This window comes from Heliangelus exortis, chromosome 4 (genome assembly GCF_036169615.1).
Source record: "Heliangelus exortis chromosome 4, bHelExo1.hap1, whole genome shotgun sequence".
Lineage (NCBI taxonomy): Eukaryota > Metazoa > Chordata > Aves > Apodiformes > Trochilidae > Heliangelus > Heliangelus exortis.
In genome coordinates, this window is record NC_092425.1 from 14,610,418 (window position 1) to 14,631,272 (window position 20,855).

General features: G+C 37.3%; 1 protein-coding gene across 7 annotated transcripts in view; it reads right to left on the reverse strand.

The window, feature by feature from the left end:
* MARCHF1 (membrane associated ring-CH-type finger 1) overlaps positions 1 to 20,855 on the reverse strand; it is a 211,675-nt gene that overhangs the window by 23,163 nt on the left and 167,657 nt on the right. For 5 of the 7 annotated variants that reach the window (XM_071743105.1, XM_071743101.1, XM_071743104.1 and 2 more), the window contains 3 exons: positions 15,803 to 15,882; positions 14,783 to 15,523; positions 3,045 to 3,225 (listed from right to left, as the gene is read on the reverse strand). In XM_071743105.1, coding sequence (XP_071599206.1) covers positions 3,045 to 3,225; positions 14,783 to 15,468 — 867 coding nt within the window. In that variant the 5' untranslated portion in view covers positions 15,469 to 15,523; positions 15,803 to 15,882. The remainder of the gene's footprint in view (positions 1 to 3,044; positions 3,226 to 14,782; positions 15,524 to 15,802; positions 15,883 to 20,855) is intronic. The other 2 variants (XM_071743107.1, XM_071743106.1) reach the window with 1 other exon arrangement.

Here is a 20,855-nt window from a genome sequence, read left to right on the forward strand (position 1 = left end):
ACATTGTCACTTGTGGGTGCTAAGAGCTGTATGACAGCTGATTCAAACATCATTTTGCTATAAAAACCTAGATTTGATTAAAAACTGTTAGAAAACTTTAAGGGTACATGAAAGACTGAGGTGTGAATAAAAATAGCAAATCACCAGTTTAGAAAATAGTTTGTTATATATTTAAATTCTGCTTCAGTGGCACTGCAAGAACATGAGTATAGATACCAGCATTTAAATTCTGTGGGCTGTAATTTCCCTTCAGGAGACCCACAGTTGGAATGTTACAAAGGTATTATTATAAAATTCACCATAATGAAGCAATGCAATCAATAATCAAACCACAGAATTTAACATCATAGCTAAAGTAGGATTTAAAAGCAAAACTGGTTGAGAAATGTGATCCTTTCATTTGTAGGTAACACTGAAATGAAATCTGTTTTCAGAATCTCTTGGGTTTTTTAGTCAATTTGGCTGTTTTAACTCATCATACAGCATAGCTGACAAGAACTGCATCATTTTCAGGGTCTAGAATATAGCCCAGCCTTAGCAAAATCTAAAGCTCTCACGGAGGTCTGGAAGTCCTAGAGTCTCTGTAGTGATTTTCAGATCATACAACAAAGAGAGAGGATTGTGGAGAGCTTCAGCTTTCTGAGCTGCCTATTCCACAGCACTTTGATCTCTGGTAATCAGTCTTCATGCCATCTTCCTAAAACCTGGACTACAAGGGAATGACCCACAGCTAAAGATCTGGGCTCTGTAATAACATGCAAGAAATTTGACAGTTTCATTGGAATTTTCCACTTTTGTAAAACAGAGGTTTTGACAAAACAGTACTCTCAGTGATTTTTATAAAAAATGTCTAGGTGAAAAGTTACAAGTCAGCTTTATTTACCTGAAAGGTCACTTGATGACAACATTTTCTTTCCTTTCCTTGTCTTTGCTACAGCTCTCAAAATATATGGTTTACAACACAGCTTTTCATAAATTGTGTTCCATAAATTTGTGGATGGTATCAACAATAAGAGCATGCACTTATTAGGCGTGATATATTTAGCTTAATATAACACATGAAGGGCTGCACAGCTGAATGCTGTAAGTGCAAAAACGATAACTGGCTGTAAAGTCATAAACTTCAAAAAGTGTTTCCATGTTTTGGGTTCTGAAATGGCTGTAAATTTTAAGAAAGGCTCTAAATTAAATGCTGGGTCCAAAGATTTGCTAGCAATGCATTTGAAGGGGATAATGCTGCCAGCATTTACTGTCAGGTAGATAAACCATATTGTAGTACTGCTTCTGAGAAGAAATAAAAATACCCTGTCTGAAAAAAGGGGTTTATTCTCGCTATGTCAGAAATCAAAACCCCACCTGACAACCAAAGATAAGACGAATAAGGAGGTTACCATTTGATTAAGAAGCTACAGACTTGCATGAATTACATTTTCATTCTAAACCTTTCAGTATTCCTATTATTTATGTTAATAAAAAAAAAAAAAAAAAAGAAAGGTGGGGCAGAACTGATGAGACACATGCAGGTTAAGTGCCTACCTCTGATATCATCAGCTATGCACATTTTTGACTGCTTTTCTTCTTAGATGCCATAAATTTATTTCCAGTTTTTAAATGATGCCCTATTATCTCACATGATCAGGAAGAGGCTTTTGTTAAAAATACTGACATCTGTATATTATCTAGGGAAAAGTGGCTGTTGTAAGTGTGTTTTGTTAGATGGCAGGGTGAAGCAATTTGTGTTGAAAACAGAAACACATATCTGGAAAACAACCCCTAAAGGTATGCTAGAGGCAGGGGATTTTATACAATTATCTTCGTCCTGTCATATTAGGTAAAATTTATCTGCAATTACTAAAAACTAAATCCATGTAATCTAGGTTTTAGCCATCAGTTTTTTATTTCTATCTATTTTACTTTCCAGTGTGCCTGGCAAGATCTAGCTGGCACTTAAGAAGTGTGTCCCATCCTGTCACAAGCTTTGCATGTCAAATCTATCCCAATTCTCTCTTCGGAAGTGGTTCATCACTAGGGACTTACTAGATAATTTCTCTGGATAGGAAATCAGTAGGAATTTCATTTGCTCTCCTTTCTTTGAACTTCTGCCTGTGCAAAGCTGACAAAGCCAGAATGTTTCTTTGTCATGAAAACACCTACGTGCTTGTGCACGTGTTTTGAAAACAAAAACGTGCACTACTATGCACGTCAGTTAAAGACTAATAGTTTCTACATGACTTTCAATGACTCTCACGCTGAAATTCATTTTAAATCAAAACTTGCCCTGTTCTGGATTGACAGACTTCAAAGATGCAACAAAAGATGAGAGCAGAAAAAAATGAGAGGAGAAAAGATTAACTCCAAAGAAAAAAAAGCCCACATGTGTTTAACAAACTTCACCTTGTCTATGTTGATAACTCATGTACCATTAAATTGATTTATCCTGGAAAAGAGATGAGTGCAGATAACTTATATTTAGTTATATAAGCTATATAACAACTTATATTTAGCCTTTTAGGATGCAAGATTGCCCTGTAGTTTGAATTCCATTAACTAATCCTAACGTATGAGCGATTAATTTGCCCCGAAGTGTAACAGTTAGAACAGATGCAGCTAAATTCATTGACTGGGTTACTTCATAATTGCTGTCTCCACACTGGTACAGGCATCGTTCTCAACCAGAAGTTACGAGCTCAATGTAGAAATTACTGGGTGAACTGGCCTGTGTTGTTCAGGAAGAAAACATGATGATTAAGTATTCTTTGTGGCTTAAAAGTAAGCAGATCAGGCAATAGCAAAAAGCTGCAGATAAAAATTCTAAATACAAAAAGCCATTTATCATGCATTTATATTGCATTTGTGGTGAAAGAGAGCCTTTAGTCAACATAAATTTACTAACATGAACGTAGAAATGAAATCACTGGGGCTGATTTAACGGCAAATACAAAGCCACTTTGGACAGGCAGATCTTTCTTTAACTGTGCCAGTATTTTGGGCAGCTGTTCTGGCTGTTTGATGCTTGAGTGTGATTAAATTCAAGAGCCCCATACCTTCCGGAGAGGTTTGAGCTTGGTCTCCATGATAAAGTCGTACTTGCAGAGTTCACAGCAGCGCGTGTCCGAGCTCTTAATCCACTGGTGCAGGCAGGCCTGATGGACAAAGCGCAGGGTCCCTGTGCAGCGACATGGTGTGATGAGGGGACTTTCATCATCTCCCTCACAGTGACAGATCCTGACAGGAAGGACAGCAAGAGCTAGTGAGGGACCTTGCCAACCAGCAATGCAAAGGCACTAGTTTATTTACACTGCTTTTTTTTTTTTTTTTTTCCTTTCAGACTTGGCATTCGTAAGATGCCAAGTATAGGAAATTTTGGATTGAGGGACAGTAACATATTCCTTGTTCCCTTCTGGCACTTAGCAATTTCTCTTCACTTAGTTATTTCTCTTAAAATTCACTGCATGGTCTGACAGTGAATCAATACAAATAACACTGTTTTTTCCTTTTATGTATGGCAAAATCTTTAAGACAAATACCAGTGCTCTTTCTAAGAGCTCAATAGTTCTTGGTCTGTTAGTAATGCCAATAAAATACCCAAAGTTAGCAGAATATAAACGAAAAATATCCACTATGAAAAGTACAAAAAGTTTCTGGGATACCTCTACAGTTACACAGTTAAAAAGATCTAAGAACAGTTTTGAGTACTCTGAAGTAATGTGTATGGCACAGTGCATACACACACACACTTTTTAGGAGGTAGATGTTAAAAAAACATTGTCCTTCCTCCCTTTCCTTCTTCACTGTTCCTTGAAGCAGAGCTGCATGATCTGGGAAATACAAAAGTACAGCTGTAAACAGATCCCAAGGTAGGGGTCAGTCCCAGAGCTGTTGTTACCTTGTAATGGGATATAGAGCTTTTCATGCTGTGGTTTTGCATAAAATGGTCAGTGTCCTAACATCACAATCTGAGAGTTTTCTTCAGTGACATATGTCCAAATGTCTCGGTGATCCCTCCCCTCTTCAAAAAAGCCTCCTGATCATATCAGGAAAACATTCACACATTGAAACCAGTGACAGCTTTATTGGCAAGTGTCATTGTGTGGGCAGAGAAAGCTCTTCAGTGTGCACAATGCTTAACTGGACATCTGAAGTGAAGGAGGTCAATCTCATTGAAGAGTAACTCCCTCCTGTGCCCACCCCAGAAAAAAACACAATAAAGCACCCAAGCCCTAATGAATCTCCTAAGAGTCAAACCGAACTGGGGAAAAAAAAGACAAAAAAAACAAACAAAAAACCAACCAACCAAAAAAAAAAGGTTTAAGCCTGAGAAATGTTATTTCAAAATAGAGAAGTAGCAACAGCACAGATCCTGGTGTCATGCAAATGAAATTTAGAGCTTAGAAGTTAGTTCCTAGGAAAGGCACAGGATGCATATGTGCAGAGGAGGCTTGACACGTCTGAGGAATAACTTGTCCCTTTGTGCAGTAAACTGTACCACACTGCTCCTGGGGTGGTAAAAAGCCTGGGGATGTCCTATGGTGAGGTTGTCTTCCTACCATCCAGGTTAGGGAAGAAGGGTACAGGAGCACCCAGCTCCTGTCAGGAGGCAGTCTGAAAAAGGGACTTTGTATAAAAGTGGCTACAGCCCAGTACTGAGGCTGCCAAGTCTACAAGCAAGCTCAGGAGGAGTTTTCAATGTCTAAGTGAAGAAACTATGGATCAAAGCCAGCAGCTTCACTTTTCCTCTGTGGCATAGCCTATAGCTAAGAGAAAATGAATCTACAACAATGGCGAAGCAGAACAAAGCTGCTTTGCTAGAAATACAGCAAAAAAACCCAATAAAAACCCCAAAAACCCAACAAACTCAAAAACAACCCAATGAACCAACCAACCAACCAACCACAAAACAAAATGGCCAGAAAAACAAAGCTCTGGAAACCTAGTACACAAAAGGCAGATTTTCAGTGTCTGCAGTGGTGTTTGTACACTTATCAGCATCTTCTGCCCCATGGGAGTATCAGGGAAACTAAAATATCCACAGCTGCTACCTTGCACATATTCATTTTTTGTGAGACACATTTTGCAAGAATCCAATTTACAGCCTTCCATTTTCTGAGCCAGCCAAGCTAAATTCATCAGTGGCTTAGTTCTTACATGGAAATTGTCTTTGTGCTGACTTCTTATGGAACCTATAGCTTAAGCAGAACTAAATTTTCAAAGCACCAAATAGCTGTTTTCCTAACAAATGCATTCCCAGCTGAGAGTTACATAAAAAGCATTATTTTCTTTTTAAATTAAATCTGTTTCCCAAAGGAAAACTAGTATTCTTTGTTCTATTAAATGCAAGCTATACATAAGCAATTTTACAGGATTAACATTTAAGCTATTTAGAAATTAGAAAACAAAGCTGGTACCCAAGAGCCTTTTTTCTGCTTCTGCAGAATGGTTTACAATTATTTTAAGAGCAAAAATACAAGCTTAAAACTCTACTAGGATCTTCAAATAAAGTGACATTGCAAATTTTGAATTAAAATAAGTATGCTTCAGTAGAAACACTTTTACAGAAAAACACTGTATGAATTATACACTATTTCTGTTTTCATTGTACAGAAGCTGTAAGCTTAACATGTAAATAACAGTGACATTAAGAAGCTCCAAATAAAAAAGATCAAAATAATCTAATGGCCTCTTCTAGCTTTCTAGCCATGAAATATGTAATGAGAATAAAACCAAACTTTGATGGAATTAAAGGACAGAAAAATAACCAAAGGCATGATCTTCATTAGCTTGAATGCTCTTTGGTGCAATTTAGCTCTTCATTATTTGTTTTGCCAGAACAAATGCACTTAAAAGAAATTTGTGCTACCTAAGCTCACAATCACAGTCTTTAAAGACATGGGTGCCTGACAACTATTGAAACACAACTGTTTGGTAACTGCTTAAATATCTTTTAAAGACTTTGGCCACATAACTTGTAACATCCTGCTTCATCAAGAGTACTGAATCAGAATTTTGTGCATCCTTGCCCTTTGCTATATTTATCTACAAGGTACGTCTTGATTGTCAAAATTATACCAAATAAAATTGTAAACAATAATTTTGAAAAAATATATTATGCAAACAAAACTGAGTTAGGGATACAAACTACAGACTTATCTGAGTGGTATCTAAACCACTTCCATTCTAGTTTCTCATTTCTACATGATCAACTGTTCAAAATTTTCACCCATCAGACTGTCTTGACAGGAATTATCTTATCCTGAGAATAAAATTTGCTTACATACTTTAGAAATTGATTGAATAACAACAAAAAATCTTGATCATAACTATAAATTTTAAAAATATATATATTGTGAAATTCATACTGCTTCATACACAATGTAATACATACACAGTAATGATCATGGTTAATAGCAGCAATTTCAGCTGGTTAATCATACCTATAGAGTCTATAGAATTTACATACTCATCTTTTCTCGACTTTCTAGTCTTTTTGTAGATAAATAGCATCCATTATAGAGCAATATTTTTTAATATCTGGAAACAGAAGGGAGGGAAGTTGGCTATTTGACCAAATTCTTTTAGCTAGAAAGCCTTTATAGTCATAAATTGAGTTGGGGTTTTTTTGTTTTGTTTTGTGTGTTGTTTTTTTTTTGTCAGGGTTTTGTGTGTGTGTTTGTGTCTAGGTTTGACATCTTAGTGCTTAAAGATTCCTGCCTATGAATAGCATCTTACTTGTCTTGTGGAAGTTAGGAACACCAGGCTCCAAAGGCTTTTGCACCGTAAATCATGTGCACAACATTGAGTGCAACTCTTTTTAAAGATAAAATGTCTTTAAAGAAAGCTCACAGTGCAGTCATTCTTATGCTTAAGTTTTTGCTTGACATGCCACCATTTTAACTACCTAGAATATATTTTTTTAGTACAGAATTGTTTCTATAGCCTTCAGCACACAGATGTACCAAACAGAAATTCATGCCAGCATTGTGCATGTATCAGACAAAACCCATAAAAATCCTTTGAAATATGTTCTTGAACAGCAAGTTCACTTACAGTGCAATAATCTGGAAAAAACACAATTCAGGAAAAAATATAAAAAGCTACATTGGTAACAAAATCAGTCTTTTTGAAAGATTTTTTGACAGTTCATATAAAAACTGTTGCAGGTTTTTTGTGTGTTCCCTACAATGAAACCCAATCCTCAGAAACAGAATACTTCAGTTTAGAAAACTGTTAAAGATGCATGCAAAAACAAAAATATAAAACAGTTTACTGAGAAAGTTTTAGAATTATTCTTCAGTATTTCTTTTTATGCAAAATATTAACTTCATGCAAGGCACATTCAAACGATGCTAAGAACCTAAGAATAATGCAATGCTTCACTAAGACATTGTATGTGACACATTAAACTTCCCACCATGGTGACCATGCAAAAGGAATAAGTAAAGTTGCTAGCAGTTTAAGGTCTACCATGTACTTCACTGAAGAGACTGTTGACAATCACAGAATCAATAAATGACAGAAATTTTGTATTGGACTGAAATGAAGAAATGCTACTAAACTAGGCATTCAGAAGTAAGGCACCTTCAGAATTAAGTCTTTTATTGCAGAGTCTTTAATTCCATTTTTTAATTTCCTCTGGTCCTGCTCATTGCAAAAGTTAGAAGGCACAAAGGGAAGTATGAAACAAGATGTCTGGAGACACTCATTTGCTGTTTGTACTTAGGATGATTTTCAGAAAAACAGCAAAAGCTATCCTCAATGACTCCTTCACTTCTCATCAAATAAGGGCTTGCTTGATTTTTCCATACAGAAAACTATTTCTTAGTAATCTCATAATCTCAGTTTAGAAGGCCAACTAAAATCAGGATGAAGCAAGGAGCTGACAAGGAAAATTTTCAGGTTTCCCTCACAGTGGTTTAATTGGGCAAAATCATAGCAACCAAAATTACAGTCTAGGTGCTTAGTCACCACCTCAGTTGCTTATTGGAAGAGAATGGGATAGATTCCATCAGATTTGTGGCTTTCCCTTCACATTCAAGGTAACAATTTTATCCTCATGAAAGAGATTACCCGCTTATCTCAAATCTCCTTGGAAAACAGCAGTTATCCTAACCTGTCTTTCACTAAGTCACTTTCCTCTTCAGTAATTAAGAGAGTGAGCCTATTTCTGTGCCGCCGCAATGAAGTATGAAATGCACTTATTCTGCAGGAGTCTTCTATGCATTGTGAAACCTAGTGCTCTACTTACACAGCTGGCAGGCTCTCCTCTGTGACAGTATTCGTACAGCTGATCTATGATGATATTGATGATCATAGCTTGATATTGACAAAGGAAGGTGAATAAGGGTAAGAATTACTTGGTATGCCCTAATTCATTTATGCAAAACCTGTACTGTTTTCTAATACACCTGGGTACTGGGCAGCTGTGTCTGTTAACAAGGATTCTAGTGAAAGTGTAGCAAGTCTGTTGAAAAAAACAACTAGTGCTAAATACCTGGTAACTACATGAGGGACTTAGCTTGCGGGTGTTCCTTTGATTTGATGCTGATTGAGGATAAACCAGGAATGCATCTTTCAGTTTACTTTTACTCAAGGGGAGGACAGTTGGACAACTGCAAGACCAGTCCCCACTGTGGTCTAGACCATGGTAAAAGATGATGCACTTAAAAAGCAGGCTCCCCTTCTGACCTAAAGCACTAGTGGAGACTCTTTCACTGACAAAATTAGGAGGTACTACTGCCTTATGACTGTGACATGCTTACTGCCCTTATTAATTAGAGCATGATAATAAACTACTGCAGATGCCTCATACCCATTCTGTCATTTTCCTGCAGATGGAAGTATACCAGTAGAACAGAACTGCCTTTGAACTTTTAACAGATCTCCCTACTAAAGGGGAAAATAGCTTCTCCATACAAATACGCTCATATAAGATAAGGCTTATTTTTAAATATTATTTTGGGTGAGAAAGGATTGAAACAGCAGTTAAAATCTTGACCTTCCCTGGGCTCATAATGATTATGCAAAGATAAATTCTTACCCTGCTCAGCAGGTACATCTCATTGCTATAACTCCCTAATTATTAAAGGCAGTTTAGTCAGGGAGAAACAGAATAGCTGGAAAATGCTGGACCAACTGAATCATTGGCTTTGATTTTTGGCTTTGAGGATTATTAGCTTTCAGCATGAAATACCATGAGCTCCTAGGTTATCTCAGTTGGACCAAAAGGAACCAATGCCACAGGTTTGCAAAATGATGCACAAAATTGCTATCATTACTATCTGATAATGTTAAGAAAACTGCTTGTTCAAAAAACTTCATTTTCTTTTTCTACCGATTTCTAAAGTGCTTACAGTGCTTTTAGATAATTAGAACCTCAAATTAAAGCAACCAACTGACAGCAAATAATTAACTCATTCAGAACCAGAAACAAACCCTGCTCCTGCATAATTTACCACTTGGAAAAAGTAGTTAAATTCACTAAATACATTCACCTAGCAATACACTGCAGCATGCCACGATTCCCTTCCTTTCATTTTGCAGGCTTTTTTTTTTTTTAATCTCATTTCCCTTCTTTCCACTGTTGAATCAAAAAGTAATCTAAATGACAAATTGGTCTTCTCCATTTAAACATAGTGTGAATAAAGCACATCAATTCTCCATGCCTAATGTAATCACTTTGTATACCTATTCCCTGTCACTCCTGCCCTTCCATTATGTTATAGAGTCAGCTACCTTAATCTGACTAGAGAAAAAAACCTTTTCAAAATGTTGCACCACACCAGTGCAATTCTATAATGGTGTGGGTAAAGCTTCCTCTTGATTCCTGCAAGCATGATCAGAATTCATAAAAACCCCAGAGCAAACACCATTAGCAAACTCACACTAAATCTTTTATTTTGTCAACATTTCTTGTCCTTCTACTAATCTTGCAGTATAAGTGATAAATAGGATATCTAGCCATCTAAAGAGTTACCAGCAATTCCTCCCTCAGGTGGACTGTCAGTGCAACTCAAGATACATGTCAGACAAGATTTACTGTACTGAACACAGTTCAAAGAACTAGGGACTGCATCTTAAAAAAGGATTTAGATTTCCTCCCACCCATCTAATCAAAGTCAAAGCTTTAAGTAACTAAACTCTCTGCAGAATACATGCAAGATTTAAATATTTAATGGGACTCTTAGAACCAAGGGTCTCCTCTCACCCAAACTTTCTAGTAGGAAGTGGTGTCATTTCACTTACATGCAGTAAAATTAATAACAGGTTTTGAGAGAGAGAAGCAGAAACTAGGACTCGGTTCTCTCCCAGATAAGTGACCCTAAGCACTACAAAGATGAGCTTGCCTTGTTTCAGCTTTCTTTGCACCCTTCTGCATCATGAGGAGCTTCCAAAAGAGTCGGTGTAACCAGATGGCTAAAGAGGTGACAGATGGGGCTTTGAATCATCAGGCAGAGAATTAACCAGGATTTCATACTGCTTCAAAGACTGGTGAAGACCATCATACTGAATTTCTTACTGATAAAAGATTTCTATCAGTCACCTTGCATAATGAAGGCTTTGAACGAGAAAGTAAGCAGCAGTCGCAATTTTTTAAAAAGAAGGGGTGAGGAGCCAAAATACAGAGCAAGGCTGAAGGATTTGGCTCCTAATGAAGGGATGTATCATCCTGAGACTCCAAGAAAGGTACTAACATCCCAAGGAGAAACAGGTTAAAAACTCTCTTGAGCCAAACACTAGTCAGGCTGTTCAGCATCCTCCAGGTTTTGGAGATTTTGGAGGACTCTCAATTGTACTTCAAGCCTATGTATTCTGCACTACTGCTTAAAATTATTTACTGGATCCAGCTTCATGGTTTCACTCATTTAAAATGAGTGTTATATTTCAGTGGTAGTATTTGAGACTATACATCTAGCTTCTGTTCATGTTTCTTGTTTCTCCTCAAGCCCAGGAGGATTTATTACACCCAAGAGGCTGATGATTTTGTGAGCACTCTGCTACATTATCATTTCAGGTATTTTCATGCAAGATGCAGGTTCTGCTAAATAATATTATGAGAAAACCTACCCTGTTACAAGACTTGATTTCAGAGACAGTAGCTACATAATCATATTGCCTTTTGTCAAGTGCAATGTACAGTTTCTTCCTATGATTATATTTTTAAAATACCCATATTATTCTTTTTCAAATTTTTTAATGGACTTTAAATTAAGACACTAGCTTTTTAAAGCTGATTTTAAAAAATTATAGTGGAAGTAGATTATGCAGATTTCCTGAATCAGCTTAATCATCTCCCTTACTACTTCTTCCCAGCCTTCTGACATCCTTTGTTCTTCCATTTACTCCTCAGTTGAGGGCTTTTCTTTACCTGACTGCATATAGAGTCATTAATGGAGATCAACAAAATTGAAATTCTACTTTTGATGTGCATTTTTTTATAGTGAGAAATTCTCTCTTCTGTGTGATTTCTTTCAGCTTACAGAATTACAGCTCAGTGTTATTGCTGAAATGCTGCATTACAAAAAAAACTTACACCAACAGCATAAGTAGTCACACTGCTACAAAAAGATGTAACACCAATAGGAGAACTACTGAAACAGTAAATATCTTTCAATTCTCTCATCATAAATAATAAAAATACCATAACGTTAACTCACAGTCTTATTGACAAAGCACTTATGATACACTATTGGCAATGCCAACTAATCCTTTGTCTTTTCTTAGTAATTCCTACATGAAAATCCCTGGGGCTAAATCCTCACAATTCATTCACTTTATCACATCCTACACATAGCTTTTCCCTTCAGTGAGATTACCCTGATGTAGATCAATAAAAGTTATTTCTGAGGTTGTGCCTCAAGCTCCATGGCAAATTCCAGAATACAGGATATATGAAGAAACTCAGACACAGGGCAATTGAGGAAAAGGGGGATCCAACTATATTATTTAGAGAGCCTATCTTGTGAATCTCTAAAAAACAGGTGCCAAAACAACTCAGCATGGTCAGAACTAACCTATATAACTGTCCCTAATCCCAGAAGTAGAAACCTTGACTTCTAATGAATTCGAGAAGACATAGGTTCAGGGAAGAGATTGTAAAGATCATAATTGGTGTCATATCATTAATTCAGCATTTTGGAAATAGTCACTAGAAGGGAAAATGTCTCCTGAGGTGACCAAAGAGCCTTGCCTTAGACTAGCTGAAGCCATAGTACTGTACTTCATCTGCATGACTGATGTGCTTAGCTAGAATATGATTTGTCCTCTCATGCTCCTGCTCATGCAGCTAAGTGCACATTGGGGAAAAAGCCAATAGCCTTATGTATACATAGAAATATTTTCCACTGCCAGTAATTCATGAAGAAGTAAAGAAAAAAAGTGCCTAACTAAACACTTAATGACAAAATAACTGGTACAAGATGTTCAAGATTCCTATTCCTCTGCTATTTCAATAGAATCCCATCTAGGTGAGGGCCATTCCTCTCAGCCAGTTTTGTCACATCAGCTAGAAGACATAAATATGTAGGATGAAAACTTTGAAGAGACATATCAATAAAACAATTTTTTTACATCACAATCAGCAATGTTTATGCCAGTCTAAGAATAAACACCACAAAACCCCCTTTTTCTGTATCTCGTGCAGAAAAATAGCGACTTTATATGTGCACATCTGCACAGAAACATTTTTTGATTTAGAATTATGACTGCCTTGGCAAACTTTGCACAACAGGCCAAGTCACCAACTCTTTTAACTCTGGTTGGAAGAGCATCTCTGCTGATAGCCCAAGAACACATACTTAGCAGAAGTTTTCAACCTTCATCTACTAAACAATAGCCTGGCATAAAAGTTTGCATGCACATTGAAAAAGCCCATTCTTGAAACAATCTCCAAGTCTTGCAAAAAGTGCCCAAATAATTACAAAAATTTACAATAAAATTTAATGGGTTGAGAAGACAGATAAAAATCTGGAGTCTACTTTCCATCTGAAAGCAAAATCTAAGTTTGGGGTTTAGGCAACAGGATTACTCTGGATGAGACAAATACAAAACTTAAGACTTCAATTTAACTTTTTTTTTTTTTTTTTTTTTTTTTTAAATGGTGTAGTTTAACCTGTAAAAAGACTCGTACTGAAACCATTTATTTTAGGTTTTGCATAGCTGATTGATGATTAAATAGCCCCACTTATATATATACTGTGCCTGCTGCACTGGATCTTTAATACATTCAGGCTTGTTGGTTCAGAAATTCAAGGCAACTGAACATGTTGAAGTACTTATTTGTGCAAATCTCTGGATCATGCCATGTAGACATACTTCAAGTGTTTCAAAAATATATAACATTTACTACTCTTGCTGCTTCTTTGCATTACTACTGCTGCTGCTTCTCTGCATTTCTCTTAGGGGAAGTGGTCCCAGGCCAGAGGTGTGGTCCTGTTGTACATTCTGATGTACAAAAACAGCTGAACTTCACTCTGAAGTGAAACTTAAACTATGATGACAGAAAATGGTAAGACAACTGAAATCTCCATTCTCACTTGGTAAGTATAACAAGGAGTGCACAGCACTAGTGGTACTATTAATGGCTTAAATCTGCTATGAAAAAGCAAAATGCCTTCACTATGTTACTAAGTTGAAGTATACTGTGAAACTGCATGATTTGACATCATGAACTTCCTCATTTGTGCCGTGTTTTTATTTCCATGCAAATTTCTTAGCAGCAAAGAAAAGTCAGAAGTTTCAGGTTATCATATCAAGAAACCAAGCCTGATCCCCATTTGCACTTCGTAGATGAGAATCAATTTTGGTTCCCATGTTTGGGGAGGAAAAAAAAACCAAAAACAACAACAAAAAACAAAAAGCAAACCAAAACAAAACAACCCCAAACAAATCTACTTGTTTCACTTCTGCTAAACTTAGGGGATGGTGCATTTTCATTTACCACTGAATTAAATAACTCAAGTCCACCCAGATGCCTACTTGAAACTCAGACATTAGCTAGAAAATGGCCAGCTTGCTCTCATTTCCAGGGAAAAATGTTCTCCTTATATTGTGCTTCACACTAAGTGTATCAGACTGTTAGCCTGAAGTTCTGGACTGAAGAGGATAGTTGGTGTTAATTTTTCTTTCCTAAAGCTAAGTTCAATGCTTATTCTCCCCAGTCACCCTTTCTATTGTTCCAGTCTTTGTGATGGGTACCAAAGTAACAGCCCCTATACGTTCAGAGTGTAGAGGTGTTCAGCAGTGCAAAGTTCTGCCCAGCTGATGTCAAACTCACAAGCGTGTTCTACAGGCACCATTCATCAGATTATTGTGGTAATGGTGGCTCGAGAGGACACTGAATCAAAACCAAATATTCATTTCATATAAACTTATGAAAAATGACAAGGAGGGACCAAAGATGGATTTGAACTGATCACCTAAGAATGAAAAACTCCATATCCCATTGTATTGAGCTATCTGGCACTCTGCCTCATTCTCTAGCTCTGACTGGAGATCTGAAACACAGTAATTCTCTGCCAGAGGACACAGTGTGCCTTCATCATGAAGAAAAATCAAGCAAAGAAAAACATTTGGTTCTCATGCAGGATTGATATTCATAAATTAGAGATGTCTTCAATGTTGAGTATGATAACTTAACTGTAGCAGGTTCCCATGTTATTTCTTACAGCCTGCCTAGAAGGTTACTACTGAGAAACAGTGACAGAAAGCAGCCAAGAGAAGGGCACTCAGCCTACAGCAGTGAGAAATTCCTTTTAAGAGTGCTAAATCTTTCTTATTAGGGACTAACCTGCATACTTCAAAATCATCAGACAAGTCATCATACAACACCGGAGGCTTCTGAACAGCATCAGCCAAACGGGGCCGTGTTCCAGCAGATGCTCTGTTATCAGGGACTGCCAGAGCATCACTGCTGGAGCCTGCCTCTGCAAAGCACTCCTTTGGATCTTTACTGTGTCTAAGGAAAGACACAGGCTGCCGATCTGTGTAGCAGCTTTTGCCTTTGCTTTTCTCACATTTTCTTGAGGAAATCCTTGCTTCCTGAGATGATGCCGAAGACTGTGATTCCTTAAGCCTTGGAACCCTCCTTCGGTGGTGATTTGAAGTCGGATTCTCAGGGTCAGATACCTCTTGCTTCTTTCTTCCCGTCGTCCCCAAGGTGTCAAGTTCAACAGCATTATTGTTTGAGGACTCATCCTGGTTAGTGCATGATCTATGGTTCCTTCTGCCCCTCCTGGGCATTCTGGCTCTTTCTCTTGCTCTCCTCCTAGCCTGAGCCCACTGACTCTCATCTGAAGATGATGATGAATCAGATGCATTCCAGCTGGATCTTGTTGGTTTCGGGTGTAATTTACAGTCTTTTCCCTTTCCTTGCTTTTCTGTATGCTCACCATTGTCTCCAGTCTCTTTTTTCCGCCTAAACCTTCGTTTTACTTGTTTCTTACCAGACTCCCTATTAGACGGGGTCAGCACCATGACAGGGGTTGCATTTTCAAGCTCATCTTCTGATAAATCATGCAATGCAGTAGGTCTAGACAAAGCAGTAAGCAAAGGAAAGGGATGGATATGGTAAGGATGGGTGGAAAGAGAGAAAGAAATCACAAAAAATGGATGAAAATGAGAAGATGAATTTTAATAGAAAAACATGAGACTGTAAAACAAAACAGAGAACCAGAACAGAGATCAAAAGAAAACTGAAGGCTATGTAAATTATGAAGTGCTAAGCAGAAACAAGAGCTACATATTATTTAATAAATACAACAACTAACAAGCATCAGCCAGATTAGAGGATATTTTTCTCTGCACATACCTACAGATGTCCTGAGTAGAAGGGCAGACAGACAACCGTGACTGACTTCTGGGAGCTGTTCCTGTCGTAGGGCTGCTTGCCTGTTGAAATAAGTTAGAAAGTTTGGAATCCTTGTCCATGAAATACATTGCAGATATTTTACTGCTTTGCCACATGATTACAAAATTAAAGTAACTGTTGCTGCTGTTCATAGCACCCTGTTGAACACAGGCAAGCTCACAAAATACAGGAAGTTTGACCAAAAGCAAAACCTTATTTGTGGAACTAAATATGACTGAAGTGTTTCAGCTCTCATTTGCTCATGACTACTTTTTGTCACTGTTTGAGGAAGCAGCTTTCAACATTTGAGTTTTCATTTTTTCATCTACTGTAAATGTCTGATGGGAAAGAATGTTGGTTTTATTTCATGCAATCAAACAACCATGGTGATTCAAAATGGAGTGAAGTGCATTTAAATTATGCTGAGTGACGAAGAGCACAAAGCTAACCTATGTTGAGTGTACTGACAGAACAGCAAGAAAATTGAAATATCTTTTAAAAGGTTTCAAGACAATCAGCTTTTCTAGAAGAGCTCAGATGTGTTAAACTGATGAGCATGAGAAGAACAAAGTGCAAGCTGCATCTCTACAGAGCTGATCACATTTCCCAGCAGCAGGAGTGACATAAACCACATTTAGTGTGTGTCATTTTGCTTTTAAGGTTGTTGATACAAGTTGCAAATTCAGTGGCTCAATACTTTCACTAAGAAAACATTTTAATGCTGTTAAAACATTTCTAAAAAACATTTCTGTCTGGCCTCACAACCTACTGGCAGCAAAGCTGCACAGAATGCAAATTTACATCCAAGGCTTTGTGATTCTTCAAAATCACCCACAAAGTATAGTGTTATGGGGAGAGGGTTCAGTAAAAGCCATTCTTAATGTTAAGACCTTCCTTTAACTGATAAGGAAATTAGCTTTTATTATGCAAACCTATCCCACTGTGAGCACCACTATCAACTAGGGACAAAACACTGTAAGTAGAAGAGTTCCACAAGATCATGCACCAGATGTGGGGGAAGAATGGCTGTTGAGCAAGAGTACAAATAACACAAAGATATAAAGGCTGTTACCCCAAGCTTTTGTACTAGCAAATCAAATTTAGTCACACGTAAAGCCCATAATTAAAATTATTTCTAGCTCACCTTTCATAGACATTTTTGTCGTGTTAGTTTGAAAATTAATAGTACAAGCAAAAATAAATAAATACAGCAAGTACCTGCTGACACTTCACTTTTATCCAAGGTCCTTCATAGCCAGTATATTTCATACATAGGCTTCTTTGAAACATTGGTCACCACTGTGCATTTTTGCTTTTAATGGGATGGCATCTGAGACAGTGCTTCTGCATGAAAATAATCTTCTAGCTTTTAGAATTCAAGTAATCCTTTTTACCTCTTGATGGGCTTATGTCACAGCACCAAAAAGATTACTAATTCTTTACTACTCGTTCCATGAAATGAAACTCAGAGGTATGAAAACTAAGCCAACATGAGAAATTAAATCAATAAAGCATCTGCACACAATCCTTACGTTCAAATGTTTTTTCAAAGCCTGGGATCACCAGAGAGTGAAGAAACACTAGAATGACTACAGTCTAATGGTGGGAAAAAAGAGCAGCTATCAGTGAGAGAAATTGTACTTCATGTCACTTTTTCTACAAATGCAACATTTCAATGACACAATCTGTGAAGGAATATGAAGTATGTTTTACATACACATTTGAAACAGATGGTTCATGTATGGTTGGGTATATAATCTTTGCCCATGACAGGCTCTGTGATTAGTTTTAAGTAATCAGGCATACTTTAAGCTGTTTGCACAGCTACTTGATGAGGAAAGAAGAAGACATCAGTGCCATGTTGGGCTGCATGTGAAAAAAAAAAATCCCTCCAGACTAAACTGCAGATGAAGGACTACTGAAGAAATCTAGCCCTAGAGTATAGTGTGGACTCCTGCACTCATCCCCTGAAACTACCTTCCCATTTCTTTTACCCCTCACAGCTGCTGTATCTGTACCACTGCTTCTTGCAAGATCTGTGCACTATGGAGGTTTGGCTCAATCTTGAGCAGTGCTCAGGTCATTCCCATGCCATGCTGGCAAGTTTTTTGTCACCTTACCACAAGCACTTCCTTATGAAGGGAAGAGGAGAAGGGCTAATCGGGCCCAGTAATTGTACAGCAGGTCTGCACAAGTTAAGGAAACTTTCAGCAGTTATTAAAGGAGGAATTAATCTAAACAGTTCTTAAGAGGGATGGAATCAAGTCAAAAATTAAAACAAAGTCCTTGAAAAGTTTTTACATTTATTATTTGGGACTGGAGACAGATGGAAATCTAATTATTTAAAGATTAAATTTACATTACCATTTTGAGTGTTTAAATCTTTCATTTCATTCTTATCTGTGAGGAGGTCTGGACTGTATCAGCCCTGCTCACAAAAATTTATTTTCTAGTTCCCCTTGACTGGCATAATGAGGTTATGTAAATTGCACCTGACTTAAAGCAGGGTTAATTTCCTTCTAAAATAATGTACATCTAAATCTTAAAAAGAAAAAAAACACTTTTTTCCTTGTTTGTCTAACTACTATCAAAGCAAACCTGATGTCTGGGCCAGGGAAAAGCCTATACATTATTTAAGTCTTCAAAAACAAAGCAACAGAAGTCCAAAATGTCAAGTTATGCACAAGGTAATTCAGATTAACTATGAGCAAGTTTAATTCAGTAGGTTTTTATAACTTTAAAATACTATTTTTGATTTTTATCTTCTTGAAAATAGCTTTTAATAGTAAAATGAACTGATGGAGTGATTTCTAAAACCAAGAAAGTTAGTGTTTCTGATAGTTAGTTATCTGATATTTACTTATGGGCCTCACAAATACTGGAGAGCCTTATTTGTAAAAATTCCAGTCTTCTCCCTGTAAATTAAATAGGAGTAGGAGGACCTGTTAATGTCCAGTCTGTCCTTTCTACCACATGTCATATGAATATAATTATTCACATCTAGACAAGTTGTATTTAAAAATTTGTTAATTCAAACCCAGCTGGAAGCCTATTGCAGATCCCTAACCCTAAATCCCTTTGCTTTTTCACACTACCCATGTTCTGACAGCATTAATTGCATCCGCTTTCTAATGCCAGAAAGCCTCTGGGCTACCTATTTTCTTAGTAACACTGCCTTTCAGTTATCTATTCTACAAGCCATAGAACTTTTTTGAAGTAGCATATTCTCTGAAGTTCATCCTCACAATGAAGACACCTGAAGAAGCATTTAGTCAGCTGGTGTATTTGTAGAGCACAGCACACGGCTGTAGGGAAGTTTCAGGTTAGATCTTTGAAGTGATGTGGTTGTACTTGTGCTTTCCTTCCTCTGGATGGCAAGGCAGGGTGATGAACACAAGTACTGCCCTGAACAAGTTCCACATTCATTTGGCCTGTGCTACCTTGCAGTCTCTGCAATGCTGTGCTACCACCAAACCCAGCATAAAACAAGACCATCACCCCTGCTCATAATACAACCTTTCCTTTAGTTTCAATCTTTACTTCTAGCTTTAAGCAACAAAATACAAAATCCTTCGAGTGGCAGCAAGTTTTTTTAAAGGCAAGTTTTAAAACAAAACATGATCACTTGAATACATACTGCCCACATCATGTCTGTCCAGCTCTTAAGGGACTGTACATAAAACAGGTGATGGAAATGGTCTCAAGAACATAGCTTTGACTGCTACAATTGCTATCCCACTGCTATATTGGTATTTAGCACACTGAATCTTTTGAGATACTGTGTCTAGTGAATAGAGGGATCAGACTGATGCTGTGGACTCCAATTCCACTCGGCAGGCAGACTAATGAAAAATTTTTTTAATAGTATTCTTTGAATGGATGTCTATGTGAGACAGTGTATTGGACAGCTCATTGGAATGGGAAAACTAAAAAAGCACTGTACTAATTTTATCATAGCAAATTATATTAACAGCATGTTTAAATGTGGTGATTCTAGATAAGGTTGTTAGACAATTAATTTATAACCAAGGCAGCTCATTTCTCTATGCCATCAACATAAGGAAGATGCTTGAGGGATAATGGCAACTCCAGCTGACTAGGTTTGGCATTTCAAAAAAGCTGCTGGTAGTGAGAGACTCCCATCTTCTGAGAGAGTCACCATCTTCTGCTGTCTTGGTCAGATTAGATGAACTCTTTCGTCAAGGATATGCAAATCAGTCAAGAGACATAACAGGCCACTTAGCCATAATTATTTTGTATATGTTCAACAGGATTTTATAGTACACTTTTTGAACAGAATACTAGTAAGTATGGATTTTTTTCAAGACAATCAAGATGACAATCATTTAACTGACACAAGGAGACTTTAATATGACACACACATGTCCATGTTGAAAGACTGGAGCAAAGACAGAAATGGGGCAGAGAATGAAGTTACAACTTATAAAAACAGTAAGAATTTCAAGTCAAGACTGCCTTTACCTCAGTGTTCAGGATCTGATATTTTCCAGATAATAACAAAAAATTAAAGTCCTTGCTGACCATCTATTGCTTGAGCTGGCATCTTGAAACTAGTCCAAGAACATGAGTCAAGCTGAGCTCTTCTTAAGAAGAGAGGATTTTGACTTCACAGCTGAGTAAAAACATGTTCAAGACATTCAAGACATTCAAAACAAGTTCAAGACATTCATATGTCAATGGAGTTAAGCTTTAAAATAACTAAGCAGATGTAATGGACAGCTGCTCTAAGATGACTTCATAGATACCACCAGAAAGGCTAATAAATCCTCTTGTGACTATTCTCAATGAGGAAGGCCAGAGGCATTTCCAGTAATGCCTCTGTTTACCACACTGCTGAAGCAGAAAGTTGTAAAAACCAGAGGGGTGATAGGGCAGACAGGGACATGACTAATGCTTTTATTCTCCTACTAAGGATATGGCAGTGATGCATCATGGAGTCCTCCAGATCACACTGGGCAATATAGTAAAAAAGCTGAAACTTTGTCCTGTTAGG